The sequence below is a fragment of the Scyliorhinus canicula genome, chromosome 3 (genome assembly GCF_902713615.1).
Source record: "Scyliorhinus canicula chromosome 3, sScyCan1.1, whole genome shotgun sequence".
In the NCBI taxonomy this organism is placed as follows: Eukaryota; Metazoa; Chordata; class Chondrichthyes; order Carcharhiniformes; family Scyliorhinidae; genus Scyliorhinus; species Scyliorhinus canicula.
The window spans coordinates 221354228-221381968 of NC_052148.1; the positions used below are offsets into that span (position 1 = coordinate 221354228).

The 27741-nt window shown below is 46.2% G+C and overlaps 1 protein-coding gene across 2 annotated transcripts; it reads right to left on the bottom strand.

The window, feature by feature from the left end:
- Positions 1 to 728: 728 nt before the first annotated feature.
- LOC119963309 (arylsulfatase J-like) lies at positions 729 to 26905 on the bottom strand. Of its 2 annotated transcripts, none has more exons than XM_038792269.1 (2): positions 26153 to 26905; positions 729 to 2721 (listed from the first exon to the last, which is right to left on the bottom strand). In XM_038792269.1, exons 1-2 carry the CDS (start codon positions 26458 to 26460, stop codon positions 1350 to 1352), a joined length of 1680 nt encoding a protein of 559 aa, XP_038648197.1. In that variant the 5' UTR covers positions 26461 to 26905; the 3' UTR covers positions 729 to 1349. The 2 variants fall into 2 exon arrangements, with proteins under 2 accessions (XP_038648197.1, XP_038648198.1); XM_038792270.1 differs by lacking the exon at positions 26153 to 26905 and adding an exon at positions 25952 to 26069.
- Between the last annotated feature and the right edge of the window lie 836 nt (positions 26906 to 27741).

Here is a 27741-nt window from a genome sequence, read left to right on the forward strand (position 1 = left end):
CCATGGACACAGAGGATCCCCTCACCAGCATCAATAGTACCCCCCCACCACCGCCACAAGCAACAAAGATCTCCCCCACCTTACCCCTGTCCCACCATCGCAACGTCAACAACAGGCTTCCGCCACCTTCGCAGGCATCAAAATGTTCTTACCACCACCATGGGAGCATGGGGCACTCCCCCCCCCCCCCCCAACCCCCTGCCCACTACCAGTCTAAGGGCACTCTCCCCTCTCTCAGGCATTAACCCTCCCCAATAGACAGAAGATGACCCTGCCACGGGGCTTCCCAGAGAGCCCACCCCTGTCACTGCCCCTGGTGGTGCTAACCTGGCAGTGCCAACCTGTGCCGGGGGCAGGGCCCACCATGTCCCTTTCCCCCTGGGGAATATTCTTATCTTGGCACCCTGGATGGGATTTTCTTGACTGTTTCCCGTCTTCAAAAACCTGGTGTAAATCTTGCCAATGTGACGTCATGCCGGTGAGATAAATATTAATTCAGGGGGAAGCAGGGCAGCACAGTGGCGCAGTGGGTTAGCCCTGATGTCTCACGGTGCCGAGGTCCCAGGTTCGATCCCGGCTCTGGGTCACTGCCCGTGTGGAGTTTGCACATTCTCCCCGTGTTTGCATGGGTTTTGCCCCACAACACAAAGATGTGCAGAGTAGGTGGATTGGCCATGTTAAATTGCCCCTTAATTGGAAAAAATGAATTGGGCACTCTAAAAAAAATGTTAAAGTCGGGGGAAGCATGTGACGTGGACACGTTGATTATATTAAGACGCATTCAAATGTATTACAATGAGATTCTCACCCTTTGTGGCGGGGGGAATGTCATTACGCCGTCTGCGAGAGGCGTGGAAAATCGAGAAACACAATCTCACTGGGATTGCGTTTCCTGACTCTTGTGATATTTTGCACCCGCGTTGCCGTTTTCGCTGATGGCTAACACAGGCATAAAATCTGTGTGCCCAAATTTGACCCAAATGCTAGCAAAAATATAATTTTAAGTAAACCTGAGAAGAAAGGGACATCTTGAATTTGCACTGATACAAATCAATGCATTCTTTAAAAATAAACGCATATTTGCAAATTTCACCCAGTATCTTTTTTTTTGGTGAGAAAAGTGCAGAGGGAGTACCTGCCCTTCTCCTAAACAGTCCTCAATTATCTTCTACTGGTTCTGCGAGAGGCATGGCAAAGCCAAAAATACCCTCCCAGATTGTGTATTAATTTGTTGGTTATACATCACAAATTATTAATACTAGCACCACTTTGGAGTGTAAAGTGCCATAATAGCACTTGCTAAACATTAACATTATTGTTTTTTATAACTTAAATTTCTAAAGTGAGCACTAACCCCAAACGGGTTTCTTGAAACGTAGTATTGCATTACAAACGTTGCAGGGTTTTTCTCCTACATTGCTATTAATTAGATAATTTTCATCTTCATCACCATTATACCATGGTACCCAAGCACCACCATTGAGGTTAGGATTGCTCCTGGGGTCCTTAGGTGGGTACTTGACAGGAACTGCAGTCTTGTTATACTGAGCAAGTCTCAAGAGTAATTTTTTGACAACTCCAGGGTACTGTTGAGAAAGATCAACCCTTTCATAAGGATCAGCTGTTATGTTAAACAGCCACACCGATTTTCCTTTGGCCCATAGTACTCTTTCAAGATTCCACCACTTCCCACCAAAATTTGGGAATGTTTGAGGGGGGATCCAGTCACTGAAACCTGGATTCCCTGTCAGCAATTTCCAATCTCTAACTCGGATTGCTGCTTGAATTGCTGTGTCCCAAATTCCAAATCCATCACGCGGTGATCTGGTTTTAACACGCGTGTAAAGGGGATCGATGTTATGCAGTATATCAGTCCGGGGAGAAGGTTTACCTTCACTGATTGTTTCCCATATATCATATCCATCAAGATTCAAATTCTCCTCAAGTTCTCCCTCTGCCAGTGTCACTAGAGTAGGGAACCAGTCTGTGATGTGCATCAATCCTTGACTCACACTTCCTTTGTTTCTTATTAGAGGACTGTGCACAAAGCCAATGCCACGGATTCCTCCCTCCCAGTAAGTTCCTTTCCGTCCACGAAGTGGCCAGTTGCTGCCCCCAGCTAATGGCTGCCCTCCATTGTCCGAGGAGTAGATTATCACAGAATTGTCATAGTAACCGTATTTTTTTAATGCCCTTGTAATGTTATTTACTGCTTCATCCAAACATGTTACCATAGCAGCATATCTCCTCCGGCCTAGGTTCTCAATTGACATGTAACGGCCCAGGTATTTTGTTGGTACCTGCAGAGGTGTGTGAACAGCTTGGAAAGCGATGTAGAGAAACATTGGCTCCTTAGGATTGTGAGATGCTAAAATATCTACTGCTTTTTGAGTATACAGGAAAGTAGAATAAGAGTGAGATCTGTACTCCCAAGCCACATTTTCATCCTTATGTAAGTCAAAGCCACAAGACTTGGGCCCATCGCAGATTTCATGGGTGTAATAATCACCACTGCCTGTAAGTGACCCAAAGAATGTATCAAATCCTTTTCGTGTAGGCAGACACTCCCTTTTATAAAATCCTAGATGCCATTTTCCAATCATATGTGTTGAATATCCAGCTTCTTGAAGTTTTTGAGGTAGTGTTACATTAGTGAGGGGTATGCAATTAGGTTGTCCAGCCCTTATGATAGAATGCTGAAGCCCTGTGTGTATCTGGTACCTACAAAATTAAACAAAAGAAGATAATAGCAATTAGTTTCATTACATAATTTGATATCTCAACATATGTACACAATAAATTGGGCCAGATTTTGCTATGAGCAGTAAACGGTTTGTGCTGTGGGGTTTTACACAGCAGGTTGTGGTCAGCCAAACATCTCAATGTCCTCTACAGCAGTGCCCCTCAAACTATCTGATGTGGCGGACCGGCAGTTTTTTTTTTCAATGTGCCAGGGACCGGCAGTCTCCCATGGCGTTGAATATCACTACAGTGCTGTCTCTTTGAGAAGCACTGTTCTACAGGACATCTGGGACTTATGTGAACATGGCAGGCAACTCTTTACCTCCTTGGCCAATCAGATCACAGAACCGTTTATGTGTCGCACAGAGTCTGAACACTAGAATAGTGTTAGTTCAAGAAACATTTGATTAAGAGAGAGGTGTAAAAGAAAAAAATGCAAGTAAATATATTTAATTGTTTTTAAAATCTCAAACAATATTTAAAAGCTGAAGGAATGAGACTCCATGTCTGAAAGTTAATGTTCAGCGCCGGGAAGGTTGTATGAATTATCACACAGTTAAAAATAGCACTTTGACTGGAATGGACACATACTATTTTTCTGTGCTGAGTTTAGTTTGTATCTACAATGTCAGTATAGGAACATCATGCAGTTCAATTTGTTTGAATGGGAAATTAACAGCAAGATGTTATTTTTGAACAGTTTATGGAGCAGCGACAACAAATTCCATATTTTTGTTTTTAACTGCCGTTGGGGTATGAGTCAAGTTGCATGAAACCAAGAATCTCATTATGCTGCATACTACTGATTACGTAAAAATGAGTACTAGCCTAATTGAGTTCAAGAGAATAAGAACTGTCTGAGAAGCTAAGATAAGAATAGGGTTGTCACAATCATAGAATCCCTGAGGTGCAGAAGGAGGCCATATGGCCCATTGAATCTGCACCGTCTCTCCGAAAGAGAACCCTATCCATATCCACTCCTACGTTCACTCCGCCACCTAACCTGCACATCCCTGTACACTAATGAACAATTTAGCCTGGCCAGCCCACCTAAATCCATTCATGGGATGTGGGAGTCATTGGCTGGGCCAGCATTTATTGCCCATCTCTGAGGGCATTTAAGAGTCAACCACATTGCTCTGGATCTGGAGTCACATGTAGGCCAGACCAGGTAAGGACAACAGATTCCCTTCCCTACAGGATATTAGTGAACCAGATGGGTTTTTATGACAATGGTTTCATGGTCATCTTTAGACTTTGAATTCCAGATTTATTTTATTCACCATCTGCCGTGGCAGGATTCAAACCTGGGTCCCCAAAGCATGAGTTTGAGCGCCTGGATTATTAGACCAGCGACAATACCACAACGCCACTGCCTCCCCAACTACAGTCTATGAAGGGAAAGAATAATCGCCTAAGGACCGTGAGGAAACCAGGTTGTTCAATTCTGCAATAGTTATGATGCTGGAAGTGCTTGTGTAGGAAACATCAATTCAACAACACACTTGAACTGCAAAGAATAGTTTGCCGCAAATGATAAATTCCTTACAACAGTCACTGAAAGTTGTCGTCTGATTTGCGCATAAATAGCAGCAAATGCTTTTCGCCACTCCTTCAGCAAAACCAGCCCATTGTGATCGGGATGCTTAATCCAGTAATAAGCCTCCAATTAATTGAATTGAATATATGAAGGATTCAGTGCTTCATTCCTGTTTCTTGGGAGACATATTTATAAACCACCTTTGCTTTTCAGACCAGAGAGGAGTGATACAAGTTCAAACAATATCCTCAAAGGACTAAGCACAGCCAGAAATTCATCTTTTCAAGCAGGTGATGTTCTGTTGCTGTAGCAACTCAGACCTAAACTTTCCACATTAGTAACTTGCAAATCTAGTGTCCAGGTGGAAACCTTAAAAAAATATTCTCTGCATGGATGTTTGGAGCTCTGATCACTGTCATCATTCCCTATCTCTTTGATTTACAAAAAATGGAAAGAGGCAAAATCATGTAAACACAAATGCATTAGATTTATGGGTGGGGGGGGGGGAGGGGGGCGGGGGATGGATTTGCTGGAGACTCACAAAATGACTGCAATTTTTGACTTTCATTAACTTTATCATATTGTTTTCAAAAGTAAATCTGTATTGTCAAACAGTCCTTCAAATTCTGATACTGTGAACATTGCATACTTCCTCTAAATTCAAACTCCCCCCCGCCCCCGTTCTCTAAACCCAGGCAATAAGTGCAATAGATTCTTTGGAACGGTAAAAATCTTTTCCAAGTGATGATATGGGAGATTTTCTTCTTGCTGACAATATTTCCAAAATGACAGTGAAGTCCTGCAATGTTATAGATCATAGAATGTACAGTGCACCGGCTCTTGGAAAGAACACCCTACTTAAGCCCATTCCTCCACCCTATCCCCGTAACCCAGTAACCTCACCTAACCTTTCTGGACACTAAGGGCAATTTATCATGACCAATCCACCTAACCTGCACACATTTGGACTGCGGAAGGAAACAGAAGCACACGGAGGAAACCCACGCACACACGGGAAGAACGTGGGTTATGGGAGATTTTCTTTATCTCGTTGACAATATTTCCACCTCTGGGGTTGCTTGTCTGTGCTCAAAAGTGACGCCAACATTGAGGGCATCACGCCAACATTGAGGGCATTTAAAAATTTATTGGATAAGCATATGGATGATAAGGGCATAGTGTAGGTTAGATGGCCTTTAGATTTTTTCCATGTCGGTGCAACATCGAGGGCCGAAGGGCCTGTACTGCGCTGTATCGTTCTATGTTCTATGTTCTATGTCCTGAAATATTAATGAAGACTTCTTGGTAACTTAATGGTCTAAGCAGCACATACCAGGGGTGGTGACAACCTGCTGTACCAGCAGGTATGGGATTTGTAAATATTCAATAGTGGGGACCCAACTATGTAATTAAAGCCCTGACTTGAATTTAATCCCACGCTCTGCAACTCTTGATGGTTGCTGAATATTCCTGCAAAAACTAATAGTGGATGGATTTAGGTTCAGAAGAGGCCCAGAAAATTAGGTTTTAATATTTCTTTGCTTATATCCTGATGGAGGAGCAAGAGTGGTTTCCTGGGCTTCAAAAAGAAATCTTGGGCCTCCCCTGGTTTTACCCTCCTCCTTTCTCTGTGATTGTTTCCCAATCCTCCCTCCTCTGTGACTTGATCTAAGGGTCAAATGACCTATTCCTGCTCCTATTTCTTATGCTCTAAGTGCCCCCAAATCATTCTCTACATATAGGCCTCCTTGGCAGGCTGATATTCCACTCCTGCCTGCTGAGCTCGTGTGGGCCAGAGTCAATTTTCCAAAATTTAGACAAGGCTCGAGAAAAAAATAGCCTGGGCTTCACGTCTGCATGGCTATGCGAGCCTTTTTCCCACTTCAGCTTCTACATCATGTCCTGACTTCTCCAATTAAAAGTGAGATCATCTTTGAGGTTAAGCCTGTGGATAAATAAAATCTAATTATAAGGATCATAACAGACTTTGGCATCATCTTTTAGATTAACAGTTTCAAAAAATGTGTTGTTCCACAGAACTTCTGGCTTGCTACCAGAACCTGGTGTTATTGTATTCACTTCGCGACATTCCAGACGGCGGCAACCTCAGGTTGCCATACCATTGGTTGCCATTGAAGTATTTCAGATGCGCTATCATCTTGCAAACTCTGCAGAAACACCATTCCTAATAACGCTGCAGAAGGTTATTACTTGTAGTCCTGCTAGAATCAGAGATAAGGCAACCACAAGCTGGCACCATAATTGTTCTCCTTCTTGTTAGTAATGCGATAACAATACCCCTTTAAAAAGATCCAGTTGTGTGCCATACATATTACATGTGGTCATAGCAAAAACTATGTGGAATTGTTCCCATCCTAAAGTGAATTATTTAGTGGATTAAAAAGAATGTAGTTTCATGCAATCTACGTGAAAAGAATCAGCCCAACTTTGCTCAATGGGTTTGATTCTGTCTGACATTTCTGCACATTTGAAAGCTAAAACCCATTCTGCACTTTCTGGTTTAGCTAATGGTGCTGTAATGCATGTGGAATTTTACTGGCATCGGTTCAAAATGTGTTCCTTATTATGGGCCTCAAAGAAACAGGGTAGGCAGCAAAAACTTACTCAAAAAACACCTAAAATAATGACAGGCTGCAACATATTATTAGGTTCCGGTAAGGAAATTAATGCTCCAGAGGAAATATATCTAAATTTTACTACTTCTTCAAATGTTATTTGGTAATTTCTGTATGCCAGACAATGGCAAGATATAATCAGGCTTCATCCGGCTTCACCCTAGCTGGTAACTGGTTCTCACGAATGTGTAAATGTTTGTACAAGATATATGAATATTTTGTTTTTGAAACAACTGGACTTTCGCTTATATCAAACGAAAGCTTTTGTGTCGGTCAGGATTCTTCCCAACGCGTTTCCTATGTTCACGGCTATAATCAACCTTCCAATAAGTAGATTGTATCCTTTATGGTTGAGACCTTGTGATTTTACAGTTTGCGGTATATGTACTGGGTTTGCACACTCAGCTAGAAAGGTCTGCCCCCAATCACAATATACTATCCATTGGGGAACAGTTAAGATGCTCATCACATTCTCCCTCATCGCAGCAGCTGGAAAATAGCACACTACTAAATGAATGTGCGCAGGGTTTCCCAAACATTTCCAGCCACACAACCCCTTTGACCTCCCACGAGTACTGACCGAACCCCTGAGAAACATTCTTATTTCCAATCAAGAGTTCAACCACAGAAAATGATTGTTGTTGCGCAATAGGTACAAATATCAAATGCTAAACTTATAGAAGCCTTTTCAATTTCTTATATCATTTTTTATCATTTTTAATAGGAGGAGAGCTGCTAGAAAGCTGAAACCTCATACCGGACACACGCACACTCACCTCACACACACTCACTTCTCTCTTACACACACACACACACTCTCACTTCTCTCTCACACACACATACACTCACCTCTCTCACACACACACACCAATACACAAACTCACCTCACACACTCACCTCTCACACACACACTCACCTCACACACAAACACACCTCACACTCACCTCTCTCGCACACACACACTCATCTCTCTCACACACACACACTCACCTCTCTCACACACACACCTCTCACACACACACCTCTCTCACACACACACTCACCTCTCACACACACACACACTCACCTCTCTCTCACACACACACTCACCTCTCTCACACACACACTCCAACACACACTCACCTCACACACTCACCTCTCTCACACATACACACACTCACCTCCCTCACACACACTCACCTCTCACACGCACACACATGCACACACTAGCCTCACTCACACACGCACCAACACACAAACTCACCTCACACACTCACCTCTCTCTCACAGACACACGCACACACTCACCTCTCTCACACACACACTCACCTCTCTCACACACACCAACACCCAAACTCACCTTTCACACTCAGCTCTCACAAGCACACCAACACCCAAACTCACCTCACACTCACCTCTCTCACACACACCAACACACAAACTCACATCTCACACACCAACACACAAACTCATCTCACACATTCACCTCACACACACACACACACACCACACACATTCACCTCTCACACACACCAACACACAAATTCACCTCTCACACTCACCTCTCACACACACTCACCTCTCCCACACACACCAACACACAAACGTACCTCTCACACTCACCTCTCTCTCTCACAAACACACACTCACCCCTCTCACACACAGCAACACACACTAACCTCCCACACACACCTCTCTCTCACACACACACCAACACGCAAACTCACCTCTCACACACTCACCTCTCTCTCACACACACACACTCACTTCTCTCTCACACACATTAACCTCCCACACACACTAACCTCCCACACACACCAACACAGACACTAACCTCCCACACGTACCTTTCTCACACACATCGCTCTCACACACACACCAACACACATGCCTCTCTCTCACACACAAACACATATTTACCTCACACACTCACCTCTCTCACACACACAAACACTCTCTTCTCTCTCACACACACCAACACACACACTAACCTCCCACACACACCTCTCTCTCACGCACACCTCTCTCTCTAACACACCAACACACCAACTCACCTCTCACACTCACCTCTCCCTCTCTCTCACACACACAAACTCACCTCTCCCTCATACACCAACACAAACACTAACCTCCCACATACAGCTCTCACACACACTTCTCTCACACACACCAATACACTCACCTCTCACACACGCGCTTCTCTCACACACCAGCCTCTCTCACACACCAACACAAAAACTCACCTTTCACACACACTCACTTCTCCCACACACACACACCAACACACACTAACCTCACACATACATCTCTCTCACACACCTCTCAAACACATGCACCAACACACACAACTGTCTCACACACACACCTCTCTCTCACACACACACACCAACACGCACACCTCACACAAACATACTAACACACCTCTCTCACACATACACCTCTCACACACACACCTCTCTCACACACACCTCTCACACACACACACCTCTCACACACACACCTCACACCTCTCACACACACCTCACACCTCTCACACAAACATACCAACACACACCTCTCACACACACACCTCTCTCACACACCCACCTCTCACACACACACACCTCACACCTCTCACCAAACATACCAACACACACCTCTCACACACACACCTCTCTCACACACCCACCTCTCACACACACACCTCACACCTCTCTCTCATACACACATCAACACACACACCTCTCACGCACACCTCTCTCACACACACACACCTCACACCTCTCTCACACACACACACCTCACACCTCTCTCATACACACAGCAACACACACCTCTCATGCACACCTCTCTCACACACACACGCTCACCTTCCTCACACACACACCAACACACAAACTCACCTCTCACACACTCACCTCTCTCACACACGCACACACACTCACCTCGGACTCACACACACATCTCTCTCACACACTCCTCTTTCTCACACATACCAACACACATATTCACTTCTCTCTCACACATGCACACATACTCACCTCTTTCACGCATTAACACACAGACTCACTTCTCTTTCTCACTCTCAGTCCTGCTTCAATATCGCTCCTGCTCCAAGGCCATTCTAATATCGCTCCTGTTCCAAGGCTGTTCCAATATCGCTCCTGCTCCAAGGCCATTCTAATATTGCTCCTGCTCCAAGGCCGTTTCAATATCGCTCCTGCTCCAAGGCCGTTTCAATATAGCTCCTGCTCCAAGACCGTTTCAATATCGCTCCTGCTCCAAGGCCGTTCCAATATCGCTCCTGCTCCAAGGCCGTTCTAATATTGCTCCTGCTCCAAGACCGTTTCAATATCGCTCCTGCTCCAAGGCCGTTCTAATATTGCTCCTGCTCCAAGGCCGTTCTAATATAGCTCCTGCTCCAAGGCCAGCCTCAATCTCACTCCTGCTGTGAGGCCAGCCTCAATCTCACTCCTGCTCCAAGGCCTACTTCCTTCTCGCTCCTGCTCCAAGGCCAGCCTCAATCTCGCTCCTGCTCCAAGGCCAGCCTCAATCTCGCTCCTGCTGTGAGGCCAGCCTCAATCTCACTCCTGCTCCAAGGCCTACTTCCTTCTCGCTCCTGCTCCAAGGCCAGCCTCAATCTCACTCCTGCTCTGAGGTCAGCCTCAATCTCGCTCCTGCTCTGAGGCCTGTTTCAATCTTGCTCCCGCTCTGATGTTGCTTCAATCGCTCTCCTGCTCCGAGGCCCACTTCAATCTTGCTCATCCTCCGAGGCCAGCTTCAATCTCCATCCTACTCCGAGACCCGCTTCGCTTCAATCTCCATATTGCTCTGAAGCCTGTTTTAATCTCACTCCTCCTCCGAGGCCCGCTTCAATCTCTGTCCTCCTCTGAGGCCCACTTAAATCTCCCTCCTGTTCTGAGGTCTGCTTCAATCTCATTCTTGCTTCATAACCTACTCTCCCCATTACTTCACTCTCTGCGCTTGCCCTGATATGGAGATTTTTGTTTTGTGCTGTTCTCAGCCCGTCCAATCAGCTTTGTGGCGTTTTTCAAATTTTATGTATGAGCCTGGCCTGTCATAGAACACCCTGTGGTCTTGAAACCCAGTTTGGAAAACTCTGGGCTAAACCTTTTGGTCATATTTATTTACAGTTGAAATATAGCGGGGCGATTCTACGCTCCGCGGGCCAAGTGCTCGTGCCGTCGAGAACGCCGTCGCGTTTCACGATGGCACGAACAGGGCCTGGGCACGACCTATCCTGGCCCCCGCAGGGAACTTCTTACGCGCGCCGGCCCTGACGCAATATGGCGTGGGTGTTCAGGAGCCGGCCACGGCGGAATGTAGGCCCAGGGGGGGTAGAGGCCAGCCCGCCGATCGATGGGCCCCGATCGCGGGCCAGACCCCTTCGGAGGCCCCCCCAGTGAAGCAGCCCCTACAGGCCACCTCCTCAGCATTCCCGCAGAGTTCCCGCCGGCAGCGACCAGGGGTGGACAGCGCCGGTGGGACCCTGTCGTGTCGGAGCGGCCGCTCGGCCCATCCGCCGGAGAATTGCCGCTCACCGTTTGCGGCGATTCTCCGAGTTGCCCGGCGTGATTCGCGTGGCGCTGGTTTCGGGCAGGTGGGAGAATCGCGTGCGGGGGTTGGGGCGGCATGGCACGATTCACGCGGCGCCCCGGCGATTCTCCCACCCGGCGGGGGTGGGGGGGTGGGGGGGGGGGAGAGAATGCCACCCAAAAACATCTCTGACATTGGGCACAAATGGGACTCCGAGTCTGGACTTCCTGGGAGCAATCTCCACAAAGGTGGCTTTCTAATTGACCACCTCTGATCTTGTTTCCTGTCCTATTAAGAATGGTCAATGCATTCTCAACGCTGTTGACCAATCAGAGGGCCAAACGTTGTGGAGAGTCACCTCCTCCACTGGGAAAGGTGGCTGCTGCTGAGGTTAGGATTGGTCCATCAGGTCAACTCAACATGGAGCTGCCTTTTTGGGCTGCACAGCAATCAATAATTAGTTGGGATCCTTAACTATCTTGACTGGCTGAAGTGGGCAGCTGATCCACTTCCCTGCCCACCCCAGCTGGGAATGTTGTCGAGCGGTGGGAATGTATCAGGGAGACGTTGCGACCCGGCTCCCTCCCTCACCCCAGCCCCACTTTTTCAACCTCCCCTCCTCATCACATCCAGCAAACCCACCTGTTTGCCTGTAAAATTCAAGCCACTGTTTCAGACCAATGACTGACCCACATATGAACATACTAAATTAGGAGCAGTAGTAGTACCTCCTGAATATTTCCAGCACTTCCTGTTCCTATTTTGATTTTAAGTATCTGTGGCATTTTGTTTTTGAGTCTACAAATCTTTACCTTACCCCGGCACCTTCCAGGGAACAGCCTTTGATAGCACTTCTTTTAAATGATTGTTCACAGTTACTATTCCATTCTTCTTGTTGAGGCAAAGTGAAATAGGAGACTTGAAACCACAAACAAAGTCCTGGGTCATCACCATATTCTAGCTTTGATCTTTGAAGATTTGCCCTTAACAACATGCAATGCAGCAAACATTACATTCATTGAGAGACAAAGCTGAAGTTTTTGGGCAGTGATTTGAGCTAAATGTGCTTAGCAGATATAGTACTCATCTTCCACCCAAGGTTTGTCCCATCTTAAACAGCAGCATCCGTAATATTGAGGAGTGGCTTGGTACACTGGTTACAGTGAAGGCTATGGATCTTGACAACACTTTGTTTTCTTTGTTTATGAATTCTCGGGATGTGAGCTGAGAATGAAAAATTATTACTGGCAAGACCAATGTTTATTGGCCGGCCCTCATTTCCCTGGGAACATAATGCAAAGGCAAACAAAATAAAAATCAGGAGAGATGTTAAAATGGGCTACGATTTGCTATTATCCATTTTACATTATTGTGTGAGGATAATTTGTTGTCTTTATTCGAAATAAGGTTATTCAACCCCTTAAGAACCACTGGATAGGCTGCTCTACTTGCAGTTCCATTGGATAGAGCAGGGGTGAATGAGCAATATTTATTTCAAGGTTCTCTCCAAAAAACTAATTGGCATGAAGACAATGGGAAGTTGACAGTGATTCTATTGTTGTTAAAAGTTTCACCTCACTGCTGGAAAACAGGTTGGCAATAAAGTTTCAGGCTGGCCCCTTTGTTTCATTCAGATTTCCATGGGAACAAGTAGGGATGAGTGAAGTGTGTCCAAGGCAGAGGATCTGATCAAATCCTGACCCTCAACAACGCTTGTGTGACAATTCCTTTTATTAGTGTCATATAGATTCCTGCAAGGAGGACACTATCACAACAGCCATTGACGTGATGATGCATAACAAAAGGATTATCATGATTATTTGCATCGGTGTTTGTGGGAACTTGTCGTGCCCAGTTTGGCTGTTGTGTCTCCTATATCACAACACTAACTACACTTAATATGCCATTGGCGCTAAAGCACTCTGGGATGGTCTCATATCATGAAAGAGGATACATAAATGCAAACCTTTCTTCCTTTATGCAACCTGTCGATACCATTTGCTGAACTCCACAATAGCTGATCCCTGTTGCCAAAGGTTCCTGTCCAATGCATTGCACAATTATTAGCCGTTAGGTTTGTGGTGGTATGATTAGCATAGCTGCCTGCCATTGGTGCAGAACACCGGCTTACCATGTGCCTCTCGACCGGTTGGTTGAGACCAGTCATGTGACGGCTCCCTGATTGGTCGAGAGGCTGAGTTAACCCCGCCTCCAGGGCGGGGTATAAATACCCAGTACTCCCGGCGGTCGTCCTTAAACTGTAATCGACCGCAGGGCTAACATCTAGCAGATTAAAGCCATACTTTTGTCCAGCAACTCGTCTCGCGTTCAATTGATGGTACATCAAGGTTTCACCCTGAAGTATGCACCTCTGTACTCTTTTGCAGCGCCAAGACACGAGCTTTCCCCACTACCAATGCCCCCCATGGCTCCTCACACTCTTGCCACCCCACCCACTCTAAATAGATTGTTTCAACTGTCTTTTCATGCACTTATTTATTTGTGTTCTGTGAACCATGCTGCACAGACCCTTCTAACTGGATATTGATGTCAAGGAGGTTGCCAATTTATGTGCTGGTGTTTGAAAAGGTAAAAATCTGTCATGGGAAGGATTCTCCTGTTCAGTCTGAGTCAATCCAAACCCCAATTTTGCTGACTGACATAAAAGAAGGGGCCACTACGCCATTGCCTCCCTTATATGTGTGGTTAATGGTGTGGCATGCCGTGAGACTATTAATTGCTATTGAGCTATAATATATTCCACAAGAGAGCACATGGCATGCTCACCAAGATCTCCTCTGTTTCAAGAAGTAGTAAGATCCACACCATCATCCCTCATGGATGCTAAACCTAATAGTTAGATTTATTTACAAGTAGGATAATTCCATTAAAAAAAGACACAAGTTAATTCTGGCACAAACATTAAACAATAAAGAAAATAATTTCATGAAAGGTTAACCATTCCAGTTAGCGCATATTTCTTATATGGGCTAATTATCTGCAAGGCTTTTTCAATGAAACAAGCTCTTGGTGTTTTCCTGATACAATAGATGTATTTGGGTGGTGCAAAGTTTCCTGTGTGCCGCATGGATCTCAGCTGTCAATCAATCAGCACTAAAAGTCAGCAGCTTCATGCAAAAACAGGCCTTTCATTTTGCAGGTGTTAATGTTGAGACTTCTCTCAAGCATTTTCATAGCTTGCAGACTGACATACGTTAACTTTTTTTGAAATGCCTGACTGACAAGTGTTGAGTTAATCAGTTTCTGAGCAGATAGGGGCACTATGGATACCATGATAGCAGCCTGTCGTGAAAATGTTAAAGATACATAAAGGGTTCACGACATTGGTTGTTTTCCTGACATCACCAATGACCGCTAATGATTCTGGAGCTTTTATTATCATCCTCTGGGTATAAAGTACAACTTCAAGGTAAGTTTCCCATTTTCACTTTGTGTTATATCTAATGCCTCAGTTAATTGAAGTCACCTGACAACAGCTGAAACATCAACACCAGCCAAGGCTGGGAATTGGATCCAAGTTTCCAAGTCCAATCACTCACTGCCTTTTACTTCCCACTTCTTAATTCTTGTGCAATGGAATTCCCAGGTTGCGGAATTCGACTTCTAATCGTCTGACAAAACTGCTCCTTGATCGGCTTCTGACTTGGGAAGCACCTAGCATCTGCTTGGCAGCCTGTGTCACATCATGGATAAGAAATCAGTAACTTGCTGTTTGTGAAGAGTACAGGTGTGGCTCTATGTCCAAATTTGCAAGCAGTAACTTGCTGCATTACTACAATGCCAAATTATTGGGAGGTAAAATGAATAAGTACAGATGGAGTGTACAGCTTTGTGGACTTTGACAATAAACTCACCTTAAAAGGGTGATATTGTCTTGGAACAATAGCCTGCTATTTGAACCACATATATGGAATTCTACATAAACAAACAGGCTAAGAGTTAGGAGTGGGAAAATGCAGGTTATTTAAAAATAGAAATGAAGTGAAAATATACTTCATTGGTGCATTCATAGTGTTCTCATACAGCAATTTTGGTATTTTATAATCTCAGTTTGGAGACTTGGGTGGAGAGATGGCAGATGAAGTTCAATCCGGACAAATGTGAGGTAATGCATTTTGGAAGGTCTAATGCAGGTAGGGAATATACAGTGAATGGTAGAACCCTCAAGAGTATTGACAGTCAGAGAGATCTAGGTGTACAGGTCCACAGGTCACTGAAAGGGGCAACACAGGTGGAGAAGGTAGTCAAGAAGGCATACGGCATGCTTGCCTTCATTGGCCGGGGCATTGAGTATACAAATTGGCAAGTCATGTTGCAGCTGTATAGAACCTTTGTTCGGCCACACTTGGAGTATAGTGTTCAATTCTGGTCGCCACACTGCCAGAAGGATGTGGAGGCTTTAGAGAGGGTGCAGAAGAGATTTACCAGGATGTTGCCTGGTATGGAGGGCATTAGCTATGAGGAGAGGTTAAATAAACTCAGTTTGTTCTCACTGGAATGACGGAGGTTGAGGGGCGACCTGATAGAGGTCTACAAATGTATGAGGGGCATAGACAGAGTGGGTAGTCAGAGGCTTTTTCCCAGGGTAGAGGGGTCAATTACTAGGGGGCATAGGTTTAAGGTGCGAGGGGCAAGGTTTAGAGATGTACGAGGCACGTTTTTTGCAGAGGGTAGTGGGTGCCTGGAGCCCGCTGCCGGAGGAGGTGATGGAAGCAGGGACGATAGTGACACTTAAGGGGCATCTTGACAAATACATGAATAGGATGGGAATAGAGGGATACGGACCCAGGAAGTGCTGAAGATTTTAGTTTAGATGGGCAGCATGGTCGACACAGGCTTGGAGGGCTGAAGGGCCTGTTCCTGTGCAGCATGAGTGAGTCGACACCAATGCCCCCCACTGCCCCCAAGGGAGCATCTACCCCCCAACTCCCCATGCGACCACCAGCCCTTCCTCCACTCCCTCAACACCCCCAACCTCTCCTTCACAACCCCTCTCCCACCATTGTGAACCATGCTTGTGGCTAACGATGCTCTCTCTGTGTCTCCTTGGGAAAAGCTCTCCCATAACCGGCGGGAGAGGGCCCAGACTGGTGGAGTGGTGCCGGACATAAGAATCCTCACCTCCTTTGAGGAGCATACCCTGGAGTGGCCAAGGACAGATCGGTCAGCCGTGTGGAGTCTGGCAGATGCCACACAGGTGAGGAACTACCGGGCTCCACTTGCGGGACCTGTCAAACATGAGTTTCACTATCCACCAGTGCAGAAACACACATCTCGGTGGGGCATGTTAGTGGTCAGGCTTCTGGGGCACAATCTGGTGAGCATCACATTCTGATGATGCACAGCAAGTGGAGACAGGAACTCTCAGGCAAGACAGCAGTCAGAGGGCTGCTAGACCCCAGCTGCCAACCTGATGTTGAGCCTGTGGTACAGAGGTCATTCTAGAGAAGATGGTGACGATAGGGACCTGGACATTCAGAGGGAGATGTCAGTGTCACGTCAGCAGATCCATATCTGCTTGGAGGGATCCCAGAGGCTAGGGGAGCAGGAGATGGCTGCGGCAATGAGTGGCATGAAGGCCAACACTGCTGGGTGGCGAGCGCAGTGGAGAGCCTGGTGCACGACATTGGCACCATGAGTGAAGGTGTCCAAGGCATCGCGCAGTCGGTGATGGCCATGGCTGACTGCCTCGGCAGAAAGTTCGACTTGCTGGGGGATGCCGGGATGCCATCCAGTACCAGGCTGACCTTGCTGAGGTTCTGCGGGACATGTCCCACTCTCAGATGGGCATGTCTGGGGCGCAGCAAAGCTTGTACCAGTCGCAGGTGGGCATGGCTGAAGCCATGGTTGTGCTTCCTCTGTGCCTGTCAACTTGACTGCGCACTTTGTCCCAATCACTGAGGAGCATAGCTGATGGCACCAACACTATGGTGCAGACCATGGGGAAACGCCAGGGTTGGCAGAGCCAAATGGTGCGGAGGCAGCCGGACCTCGAACCAGCTGCCCCTCCATCCCAAGGTGAATCCCAGGGCCCTATGGGCACTGATCGGGAGGTGGGGGTGTTGGGTGCCAAGCTGGACCTGTCCCACGGAATGGCGATGGTGTTCAATCAGCTCCCCCGAGTTCCTCCCCTCTGATGAGACTGCATCTCAAGGTCATCACAAGGGACAGGGTGACATGACTGTGCATGTGCCACCGACAAGTGCACAGGGGCCCTCTGGCCTCAGAGCCCCTGGAGGATGCCCATCTGGGGCATTGAAGGCCTTGGACGAGGTAAGCAACTGACTGCCTCCACCTCAGATGTGCATACGAGGGAAATACCAAAACGTAGTGGTAGAGCTAGGAGGTCAAAGCACATTGAGGATCACTGAGGGCACCGGGGTGGGGGGTAGGTAGGGGGTGAGAAGGGGAGAGGGTGTTGGGGAGTGGGGGGAGGGCAACACCCTCGGGAGTGGGGTTTGTACAACACATTAAACATCTTTTTGCACAATCATTATGATGCCTCTGTCACTTCCTTTCACAATGTGGGCTGACCCCCGGACCCTTTGCCCATCTCTCCAGGTATTCTCCCCCTCCCCGTGGTGCTCACACACCCTCCAGGCATGGACATGTCCCCAGAGTTGTGTCCCACCCCCTGGATGTTGTGTGTGTGATGTTGCCTCCCGCAGTGTTCAAGCACAGTGTCCAGGCATCGGGGTGTGATTGGGATGCTAGGCAATGACTCCCACATGCTACAAGGCCCGGCCACCTACATGAATCCACTTGGCATTTGTGAAGTGCTCACTTAATCATGAATGGAAATTCCCTATGTGCAATAGCCTTCAGCTGCATGGCCTGAGGCCTCAGCAGTCGATGGGGGTAATGGGTAGTCATTGGGGCAGATGGGCAGGGATAGGGGTTGCCCCCAGAATGGGTACACATGATCCAGGGGTTGGCATCGTGGTGCCGCAAGGGGTTCCAACCGGTTTCCCTTCCCAGTGCACCCTCCCATCCCCCCTGTGGCAGCCCACCCCTGAGGAGGGTCCCCACCCCCCAGCAATCACTGGGGGACAAGCCCAGCACCCCCGGCCTCATTGCCTCTGAGCAAAGATGGCTATTCAGCCCCTTGGCTACCCCACAGAAGCCCTTCAGCCAGGTTCACGTTTATCAAAAGGCGTCAGCGTGACCATATGTTGGGGAGGCCGCTGAATGACAGGCGGCGGTTGGATATGGGGTCGCTCTTGGTAATTGTATGGAAATGGAGCTTAAGTGGTGATAATTGGTTTCTTGCCATGCTACGGTGCGATCCCGATCTCGTCTCCTGGAGCAGGAGGTTGCATTGCAAACTGTTTGGTGCCTGGCAGAGATCTCATTTTTGACCTGCTATTCACTGGCCTCGTTAAGCTTGAGCGAATCATGCCCTATGCCTCTGGTGTGTGCATCACTGAAAACTACACTGTGTCTGCTGACAACTCTCAGAGAGGGTGAGGTGAGGAGGGTGGTTTGGAATTCAACTTGGGTATCCAGAATCTCACAGAAGGGTCATTTCTGGTCAATTAATTGCCTGCTGGAGTTCTTACCGGCTGCCGCTATGCAAGGGTAATACAGTCAAATGGATACCAATTAGATCCCAAGCCAATCATGTGGAATTTGTGGGATACAGATGATATAATTCTGGGAAGAGCAAGGTCTGTCTGTAGCTTCACAATTTGAGTCTGACAAGACAGAAGTGTGCTGGATCTGCTCTTGAAAGGAACTCTCCAAAAGTCTGTTTCCAACTAAGCAAGTAAACCTGTTTTATTAATGTTATTTATACATTTGGACTGTATTAGGCTGCTTAATTGGCGTCAGTAGCAGGTATTGATAGAAAGTTTAAGTTTTTCCCTGTGTTTGAAAACTGTTTAACTGATCATTGTAAAGCTATTTATTTGATATTAATGTGGTTGATTCTGTGTTTAAATTGAAATTTGTCTTGACATAAAAGATACCTATTGGTCAGAATCATCACTGGGGTGAATTATCTTTTCCTCGGAGTTTTACAAACTTTAAAAATTGTTTGTGATTCTCATCCGGTATCCTAAAAAATGTTCGGGTCTGGGCCAGAATCTTAACAGTATGCACTGGTGCCAATGTCATTGCAAGATTTGGAATAAAACAACCATATATTTTACCATTCCGAAGAAGGATGTGCCACATGCTTAGTTGCCAGGATTTCTCTTATGCCTCTCACCTTATCTTCAAGTGGGTGTAGGCTGTTTGAGTCTACTTTGAAACCGAGGTAAGTGACCTCACTAGCTTGTAATGTACACCTCTCATCATTGAGTTGGATCCCCGCATCTCCGAATCTTCTCAATACCTCTTCTAAACTTGCCAGCTGCTCCTCATCTGATGTTCCTGTTATTAGGACATCATTCAACCTTTGGGGTGCCTTGAAGGAGAAATTCCATTATGTGCTGGAATAGCGGCCAAACCAAGGAGATGCCAAAAGGCAACCTTGTGTATTGAAAAAGGCCTTTAGGCGTGTTAATTGTTGCAAATTTTCAGGAACATTCATCCAGTTTCAGTTGCAAGTACGCATGCCTGAGGTTTGGTTTGGTGTATGTGTGGCCTCTCGTTAACTTTGTATAAATGTCTTCTTGTGAAATATGGTATTTATCTAATTGGGCTGCCTGATTGATTGTAAGCTTGTAGACCCACATATCTAATGGAACAATCCGCTTTGATACAGGAATGATGGAGGCTGCTCATACTGAAAACCAGTTCTTCCAGGCATCTAAGTTTGGCTTCCACATTTTGGTGCAAGGCTTAAGGGACTGTCTTGCTCTAATAAAACATGTGTTGAGCCTGTGTTAAGACTTTCTGAAAGACGTAGTTTGAGATTTAAAAATTTCCAACCAGTTCAACTCAATTTGACACAACCAATCTCCGTTCATCAGACTTGGTCGATGACCCTCGATAATGATCATACGTAACTGGCCATCTTGTTGCTGATCTGACACTGCAGTCACTGTTGTTCCCAAATCTTTTAGTGTCTCCCCCATATATGTTGCCGAGTTGGCTGTTGGCTTACTCAAGTGCAAAGACTGAACATCTCTTTGAAGATATTTAAACATACGTTCACCCACAACTGTGGCCGACGCCACAGTGTCAACCTCCAACATTAGTGGCCATTCCATTTACAAGGAGGGCTATTTCAATTAGGGCTATTTTGCTCACTTTCACCGCGTTCAATCTATACGTTTCAAACTCCTCATCTGAATTATTCTCCACTTTGTTCAATGGTGCAGTGGTTTGCTGCTCTTTTTTTGAATTGGTGTGTTTTGATGGGTACGGCAATGTAATACTAATACTAGTCTTTACTGTCACAAGTAGGCTTACATTACACTGCAATGAAGTTACTGTGCAAAGTCCCCAGTCACCACATTTTGGCGCTTGTTCCGGTACACAAAGGGAGAATTCAGAATGTCCAAATTACGTAACAGCACGTCTTTCGGAACTGGTGGGAGGAAACCGCAGCACTCAGAGGAAACCCACCCAGACACAGGGAGAACGTGCAGACTCCACACAGACAGTGACCCAAGCCGGGAATCGATCCTTGGACCCTGGAGCTGTGAAGCAACAATGCTACCCACTGTGCTACCATGCCGCATATACAATATGTCTGTAAATGGCCCTTCCTCCCTCACTGAAAACAAATGAACTCTCTGCAGCAATATGATTCCTGGGGGTGATCGCCCCCACGCTGATAAAAAGTCATCCTGAATCCTGGGCTGATGGTGAGATCCATTTCCTGGCCACTAACTACAATCCTGTTCCTAGGATCGTGGTTGTGCTTCCTCTGTGCCTGTCAACTTGACTGCGCACCTTGCAGCCATACCACCCCACAACTGGTTCACCTTGCCCTCTTGCACACTTTAAAGCTGTGACACGCACCTCTCAGCGCATTCTGTTGCAGGCGATCTCAATCGCCCTGTCTAGCGTAATGTTCCTTTCAGCTAGAAGCTTCTTTTTCACACTGTTGTTAATACCGCACAGTAAATGATCACAGAGAATGTCTCTCAGAGCTACACCAGACCGCAGTATTTGCCAATTGCCTGATTCTGGCAATGAAAGCGGAGATTGTCTTTCCTGGGGCCCTGACAGCTGAATTGAATTTGAATCGCTGTAGCAAGGTTAAGGATCTGAGTTTGAAATGCTCCCTGACCAGCTTCACCAACTGGTCAAATGACCTCCTGTCAGGAGTCTCCGCGGATACCAAATTTCTTATAAGGTTGTAGGTTGTTGGTCCACAAACTGTTAATAGGACAACTTTCTGTTTATCTTCCCCCATTATTTAATTTTTGTGAAGAAGTAGTGGAACAGTTGAATATACTGGCTCCAGTCTTCAGCCCCCGACCGAATGGGTCTAACTTCCCAGCTATGAGCATTTTTCACTCACTGTTCTCTGGCATCGTCAACATTTTCCCACTCTGTGTTCGTCACAGAGGCATGTTAATCAAGACTGTGCAAAAATACATCAACTTTCATTTACGTAGCATCTTTGATATCGAGAATTGCACTTCATAGAAGTGTAAGGTGTTACAGAACCAATTTATGCTGCTGAGGGACAAGAGCCCCTACCTGTCAAAAAGAAACCGCTATGGACAAATGGACAGGTAAGGAGCAACATAATACTAAATGAAAAAAGTATATAAGAATGCAACAAAACTAAATCACAGATCCCGGTGAATCAGAGAGACACAAAGAACAGCAAAGAGTGACAAAACAGATAGCCTGAGCTACAAAAAGGAAGTATAAAAGAAATGTGTAAAGGATATGAAAATCAACATAAAGCAACTATTCCAATTATATTCTGAAAAAAAGGGTGCCTAAGAGTAATGTGGCCCCCTTAAATTACTTACTATAGTGACAATAAAAATGAAAAAGGAGGAAATGTTAAATCAGTACTTGATTTCAGTATTACAGTAGAGAAAGAGGATAGCATGCTTGACATCCCAAAGGAACTAACATTGAATCAGAGTTGGGGTCTCACCAAAATTTAACGTAAGCAAATTAACAGTAATGAAGAAAATAAAGAGTGACACACCACCAGGACAAGATGGTTTTCATCTGAAGGTTTAAAACAAGTAGGTGAGAGAATTGCAGGTGTCCTAACTATGATCTTCCCGAGTTCTTTCAACAATTCCTTTTGATCAGAAAATTGCACATGTCACTCTGCTACTTAAGAAAGGTAAGAGAAGGAAATCAAGGAATTATGGAGCAGTTGGCCTAACATCTGTTGTCAGCAAATTACGAGACTCTAAACTTAAATTTGGAGTGACTGAACATTTTGAAAATGTTCCACTGATCAGAGAGAGCCAGAATTGAATTGGTAATGGGTAGGTTGTGCCCGACAAACCTGGTTTTATTTTGTAAGAGATGACTAAAGTAATGAGCAAGCCAATGCCCATCGATATTTTATGCATGGATTTCCAGAAGGCATTTGATAAAGCACCTCATGAGGAAATGTGAGCTAAATTTGAAGCTCATGGAAATGGGGGTAAATTATTGATCTACCTATAGCTAGGAGATTAGCCGAGCAACAGGAGAAGAGAGTAGAGATAACGGGCGGGTATTCTAATTGATAGTGTAGCCACCTGGGTTGGCCACTTCCTCACACAAAATGGAAGAACGCAAAGGTTACAGGGAAAAATGGACAGTTGCAAAGAGACAAGCAGTTTGCAAAATCCCCCGTGTATTCTAGTTGCTAAAGAAACCAGACAGCATTGTAACTAATGAGCTGCGCATATTAAGTGAGCGATTCCCGGTGATTCCCGGTCAGGCACAATGGACACAACAATTAGAAGAGATTGAAACATTCTATAGAAGGTCAGACATCCCGGCGCCAGTGGAGTCTGAAACAAAGGACACAAATAAGGTGGAAAGAACCGCCCAGTGATCGAGGAACAGCCCCGTTATTGGGGAAATTCAAATCAATCGATTGGGAAGAGACCCAATCAATTGCAAGTTTATAGAGGGTCCGCCCAGAAGGGCGCGAAGCCCCTGGGACCTATCAAAGTCAGGTCCCAGGACTGATTCTTTCTTCTTGACCAGCCGGCCCTTCCAGCAGAACACCTTTGCAGCAGAAGACCTTGAGAAGGAGAGGCCTAGTCAGCAGCCGCCATCAAGTAAGTGCCATACAACGCCACTACGAGAGTAGACACTCCTGACCCCTTTAGTCCACACCAACTGGAAGCCTGCGGATCCAGGACAAAGCAAGAGGCCATTGTTCCCTGATCCGGTAGTTCCCTTATCCCAGATATGTATTGGCCTGTTAGTGGTAGGAATAGCCTAGTCTCTTAGTATTATATGCATGAGTAGTAAATAACTGTGTAATAATAAACGTGTCTTGTTTTGAACTTACTAACTGGTGTATTGAGTCATTGATCTAAACTTGAACTTGAATCCTGTGGCGGTATCATAAGGATACCTGGCGATTCTAGAGCTAAGTAATAAACAGAGCCAATTGAGTGTAAAGCACACTCACCCAAAACGAGCAACAGTAGGATGGGATTAATGACTTACAACAGGAGCCCCAGTTACTCACTGTATTTAGTAATGACTTAGATGATAGGATTGCTAACCACATACCCAAATTGTCCACAAAGATAGTTGACACTCTGAGCAATTTTGATGGAAGCATAACTCTACAAAGTGATATTAATAGATTAAATAAATGTGTAAAACTGTGGTAAATGGGTTTCAACATAGCCAAGTGTGGGATTAGCTACTTTGGACCCAAAAAGCATATGTCAGAGTACTTTCTAAATGATGAGAAGATAGAAACAGCAGTGGTAAAAAATGACTTAGGGATCAATTTACATAAATCATTAAATATTATGGATAGATTTTAAAAAATGAAAATCCTCATGGAACGCTAGCCTTTCCATTGACAGTACAAGCAGTCAGAGGTCATGCCGCTGCCATTCCAATCATTCCAATGCATGGTGAGACTGCACCTGGAATAATATGTTCTGTTATGGGCACTACACCTGAGGAAGGATATTTTGACCTCTAAGGAAGTGCAATGAAGATTCACTAGAACACTGTACCTCTTAAAGGGAGGTTATGGTCAATACCACTATAGTGTTCAATTGTTCTGTGTTTGATTATGTGAGTCTGGTAACAGATCTATGCTCACCATGCTTCATTGGGTAAGCCTGGGTGTAGACTCAGAGAAAAGACTATAATTGGAGAAAAGACTCAAATATGGAGCTGAAACATAGAGTTGACATTTTAAAGCACTGAAGATAAAACCTGTTCACACAGATCTGAGAAAAATATATGTATAACAATTCCTTCTTATTTACAAATTGAACCTGCTGTAAGAATGCATCTGTTGCTTTCTCTCCTTCCCTCACCACAACCCTACCCTTGTGCCTTTCTCCTTTGAAACCTGCAACCTGGCCAAACAGTGGTGCAGGAGCTAACAACTTCATTCTTTAAGCCCTGGTATCATTCTGCTAAATCTGAGCTCTACCTCCTCTCAGGCCCCTGTGGTTCAGTGCAGTAGTTTAGGTGGGTTTGGATGAAGACTGCACAACTGGGGCAGCATGATGGCCCAGTGGTTAGCATTGCTGCCTCATAGCGCCAGAGACTCGGGTTTAATTCCAGCCTTGGGTGACTGTGTGGAATTTGCACATTCTCCCCATGTCTGCGTGAGTTTCCTCAGGCTCAACCTGCCCAACCTTGGCAGTCAGTCGAGTGAACCTATTCTGAACTGCTTCCAATGCAATTATATCCTTGCTCAATTAAGGAGACCAAAACGGCACTCCAGATGCGGTCTAACCAACGCTCTGAACAACTGTAACAAACTTTTATATTCCATTCCCCTTGCAATAAATGCCAACATTTCATATGCCATCCTAATTATTTGCTGCAGTTGGCTGGACAGCTAGTTCGTGATGCAGAATGAGGCCAGCAGAGTGGGTTCAATTCCCCTACCAGCTGAGGTTATTCATGAAGGCCCTGCCTTCCCAACCTTTCCCCTAGTCTGAGGTGTGGTGATCCTCAAGTTAAATCACAACCCAGTCAGCTTGCCCCCTCAAAGGGGAAAGCAACCTATGGTCTATGGGACTATGCCAACTTTACATCATTGTTAACCTTCTGTGATTCATGTACAAGGACACCCAGGTCCCTCTGTACCACAGAATTCTGCGATGTCTCTCCATTTCAAAAATACTTATTTTCTTACTGCAGTATTTGAAGAACACATGCACATTCCTTCTTAGGCATAAGATATGGGGGGGGGAGAGGTAACCTTTGCCCCCTGTCCTTGCTGTGGACAATTACAGAGACAATTAAGCCAAAGCAATAAACCTCTTCTGCCAACTCCTCATTAACAGGGCACATTTTTAAGAGCCATGTTTTTACCTGTTGCCACACACTACCGAGTTTTCACTCTTAATCCAAAAGCAAAATACGTAAGCAATATATTTCAGTACATTAACAGGATTCCGGCGGGGTTTTATAACTTCACCTGCTGCTTTTATTTGCATGGCCTTCAGGTACCATCTTGCGAACAGAATAAAAGCAACAGGCAGCTGCTTCAGGGCTGAATTAACCGATACATTCTGTGAACAAAAGTATCGCTGCGCCCCGGCTCGATCCGAAACATACGGATAAGCATTATTGACTCTTTTACAATGAGGGTGAGCAGTAAAGGTGTCCAATACTTAACCGGCCTGTCATGAGTTGGCTCCTGGACGGGGTACAGATGGGCTGGATGTAGTAGTTCTCCAGTTTAACCCCCTGGGCGGCCAGCCTGTCCAGGGTCGGGGTGTGGATCTCGGAGCCATGGTAACCCACATCGTGGAAGCCCTGGTCGTCAGCCAGCATGAAGATGATGTGAGGCGGGGAGGGCTTGGCGCTGCCTGCCGGCGGCTCCCCGCGCCCGGCGCTGGCCGCCTCAGGTTCGAGCCAGTCCCAGGACAAGTAACCGAAAGTCAGCAAGCTGGCCACCGAGAAGCCAGCCAGGGCGCCAATCATGACTGGGTGGCGGGAATCTTCCTCCTCAGCACACTCCGCTCAGGCATGAACAAGGCTTTCCACAGCCGCTGGCAACAAGTGTGACAGACCCACCGCTTCAGCGTCCTGGTTAAAATGTAATCCCGATGTGTTTTCTTTAGGGGGGGGGAAATATAGAAACAGTTACTTTCTCTCAAATAGAAGATAGGCAACACTCCGATGGAGCCCTGCAGCCTGGTGTCGAGATCTTCCCCGGGCTTGTTCTCACCATCCTGGACTCAGAGAGTAAGGAGTGGGCTGAAGGTGGTGGATGGAGATGCTGCTCCCTGTCTTTCTCCCTCTCTCCTTCTCTCTATCTGTCTCTGTGTCTTTCTATCTCTGTTTTTCTCTCTCCCCGTCTCTCCCTGTCTGTCTGTCTCTACCTTTATCTATTTTAGTCTGTCTGGCTGTGTCTCTCTTTAACTGTCTGTCTCTCTCTCTGTATCTCTCGCTCTGTGTGTCTTTCTCTGTCTCTCTCTCTCTGTATCTGTCTCTCTCTCTCTCTCTGTATCTGTCTCTCTCTCTCTATCCCTCTGTATCTCTGCCTCTCTCTATCCCTCTCTCTCTGTATCTCTGTCCCTCTCTCTATCCCTCTCTCTGTATCTCTGTCCCTCTCTCTATCCCTCTCTCGCTGTACCTCTGTCTCTCTCGCTGTATCTCCGTCCCTCTCTCTGTATCTCTGTTCCTCTCTCTATCCCTCTCTCTGTATCTCTGTTCCTCTCTATATCTCTGTCCCTCTCTCTATCCCTCTCTCGCTATATCTCTGTCCCTCTCTCTATCCTTCTCTCTATCTCTGTCCCTCTCTCTGTATCTCTGTTCCTCTCTATCTCTGCCTCTCTCTCGCTCTGTTTCTATCTCTCTCTCTCTATCTCTCGCTCTCTATGTGTGTCTGTCTCTGTCTCTATCTCTGTATCCCCCACTCTCTGTGTCTCTCTGTGTGTCTCTCTGTATCTCTCACTCTCTGTGTGTGTCTGTCTCTGTCTCCCTCTCTATATCCCCCACTCTCTGTGTCTCTGTGTGTGTCTCTCTCTGTATCTCTCGTTCTCTGTGTCTGTGTGTGTGTCTGCCTCTGTCTCTGTGTATCCCCTGCTCTCTGTGTCTCTGTGTTTGTCTCGCTCTGTAACCCCCCCGCTCTGTCTCTGTCTCTCTGTATCCCCCGCTCTCTGTTTCTCTGTGTGTCTCTCTCTCTGTATCCCCCACTCTCTGTGTGTCTCTCTCTGTATCCCCCCGCTCTCTGTCTCTGTCTCTCTCTCTCTGTATCCC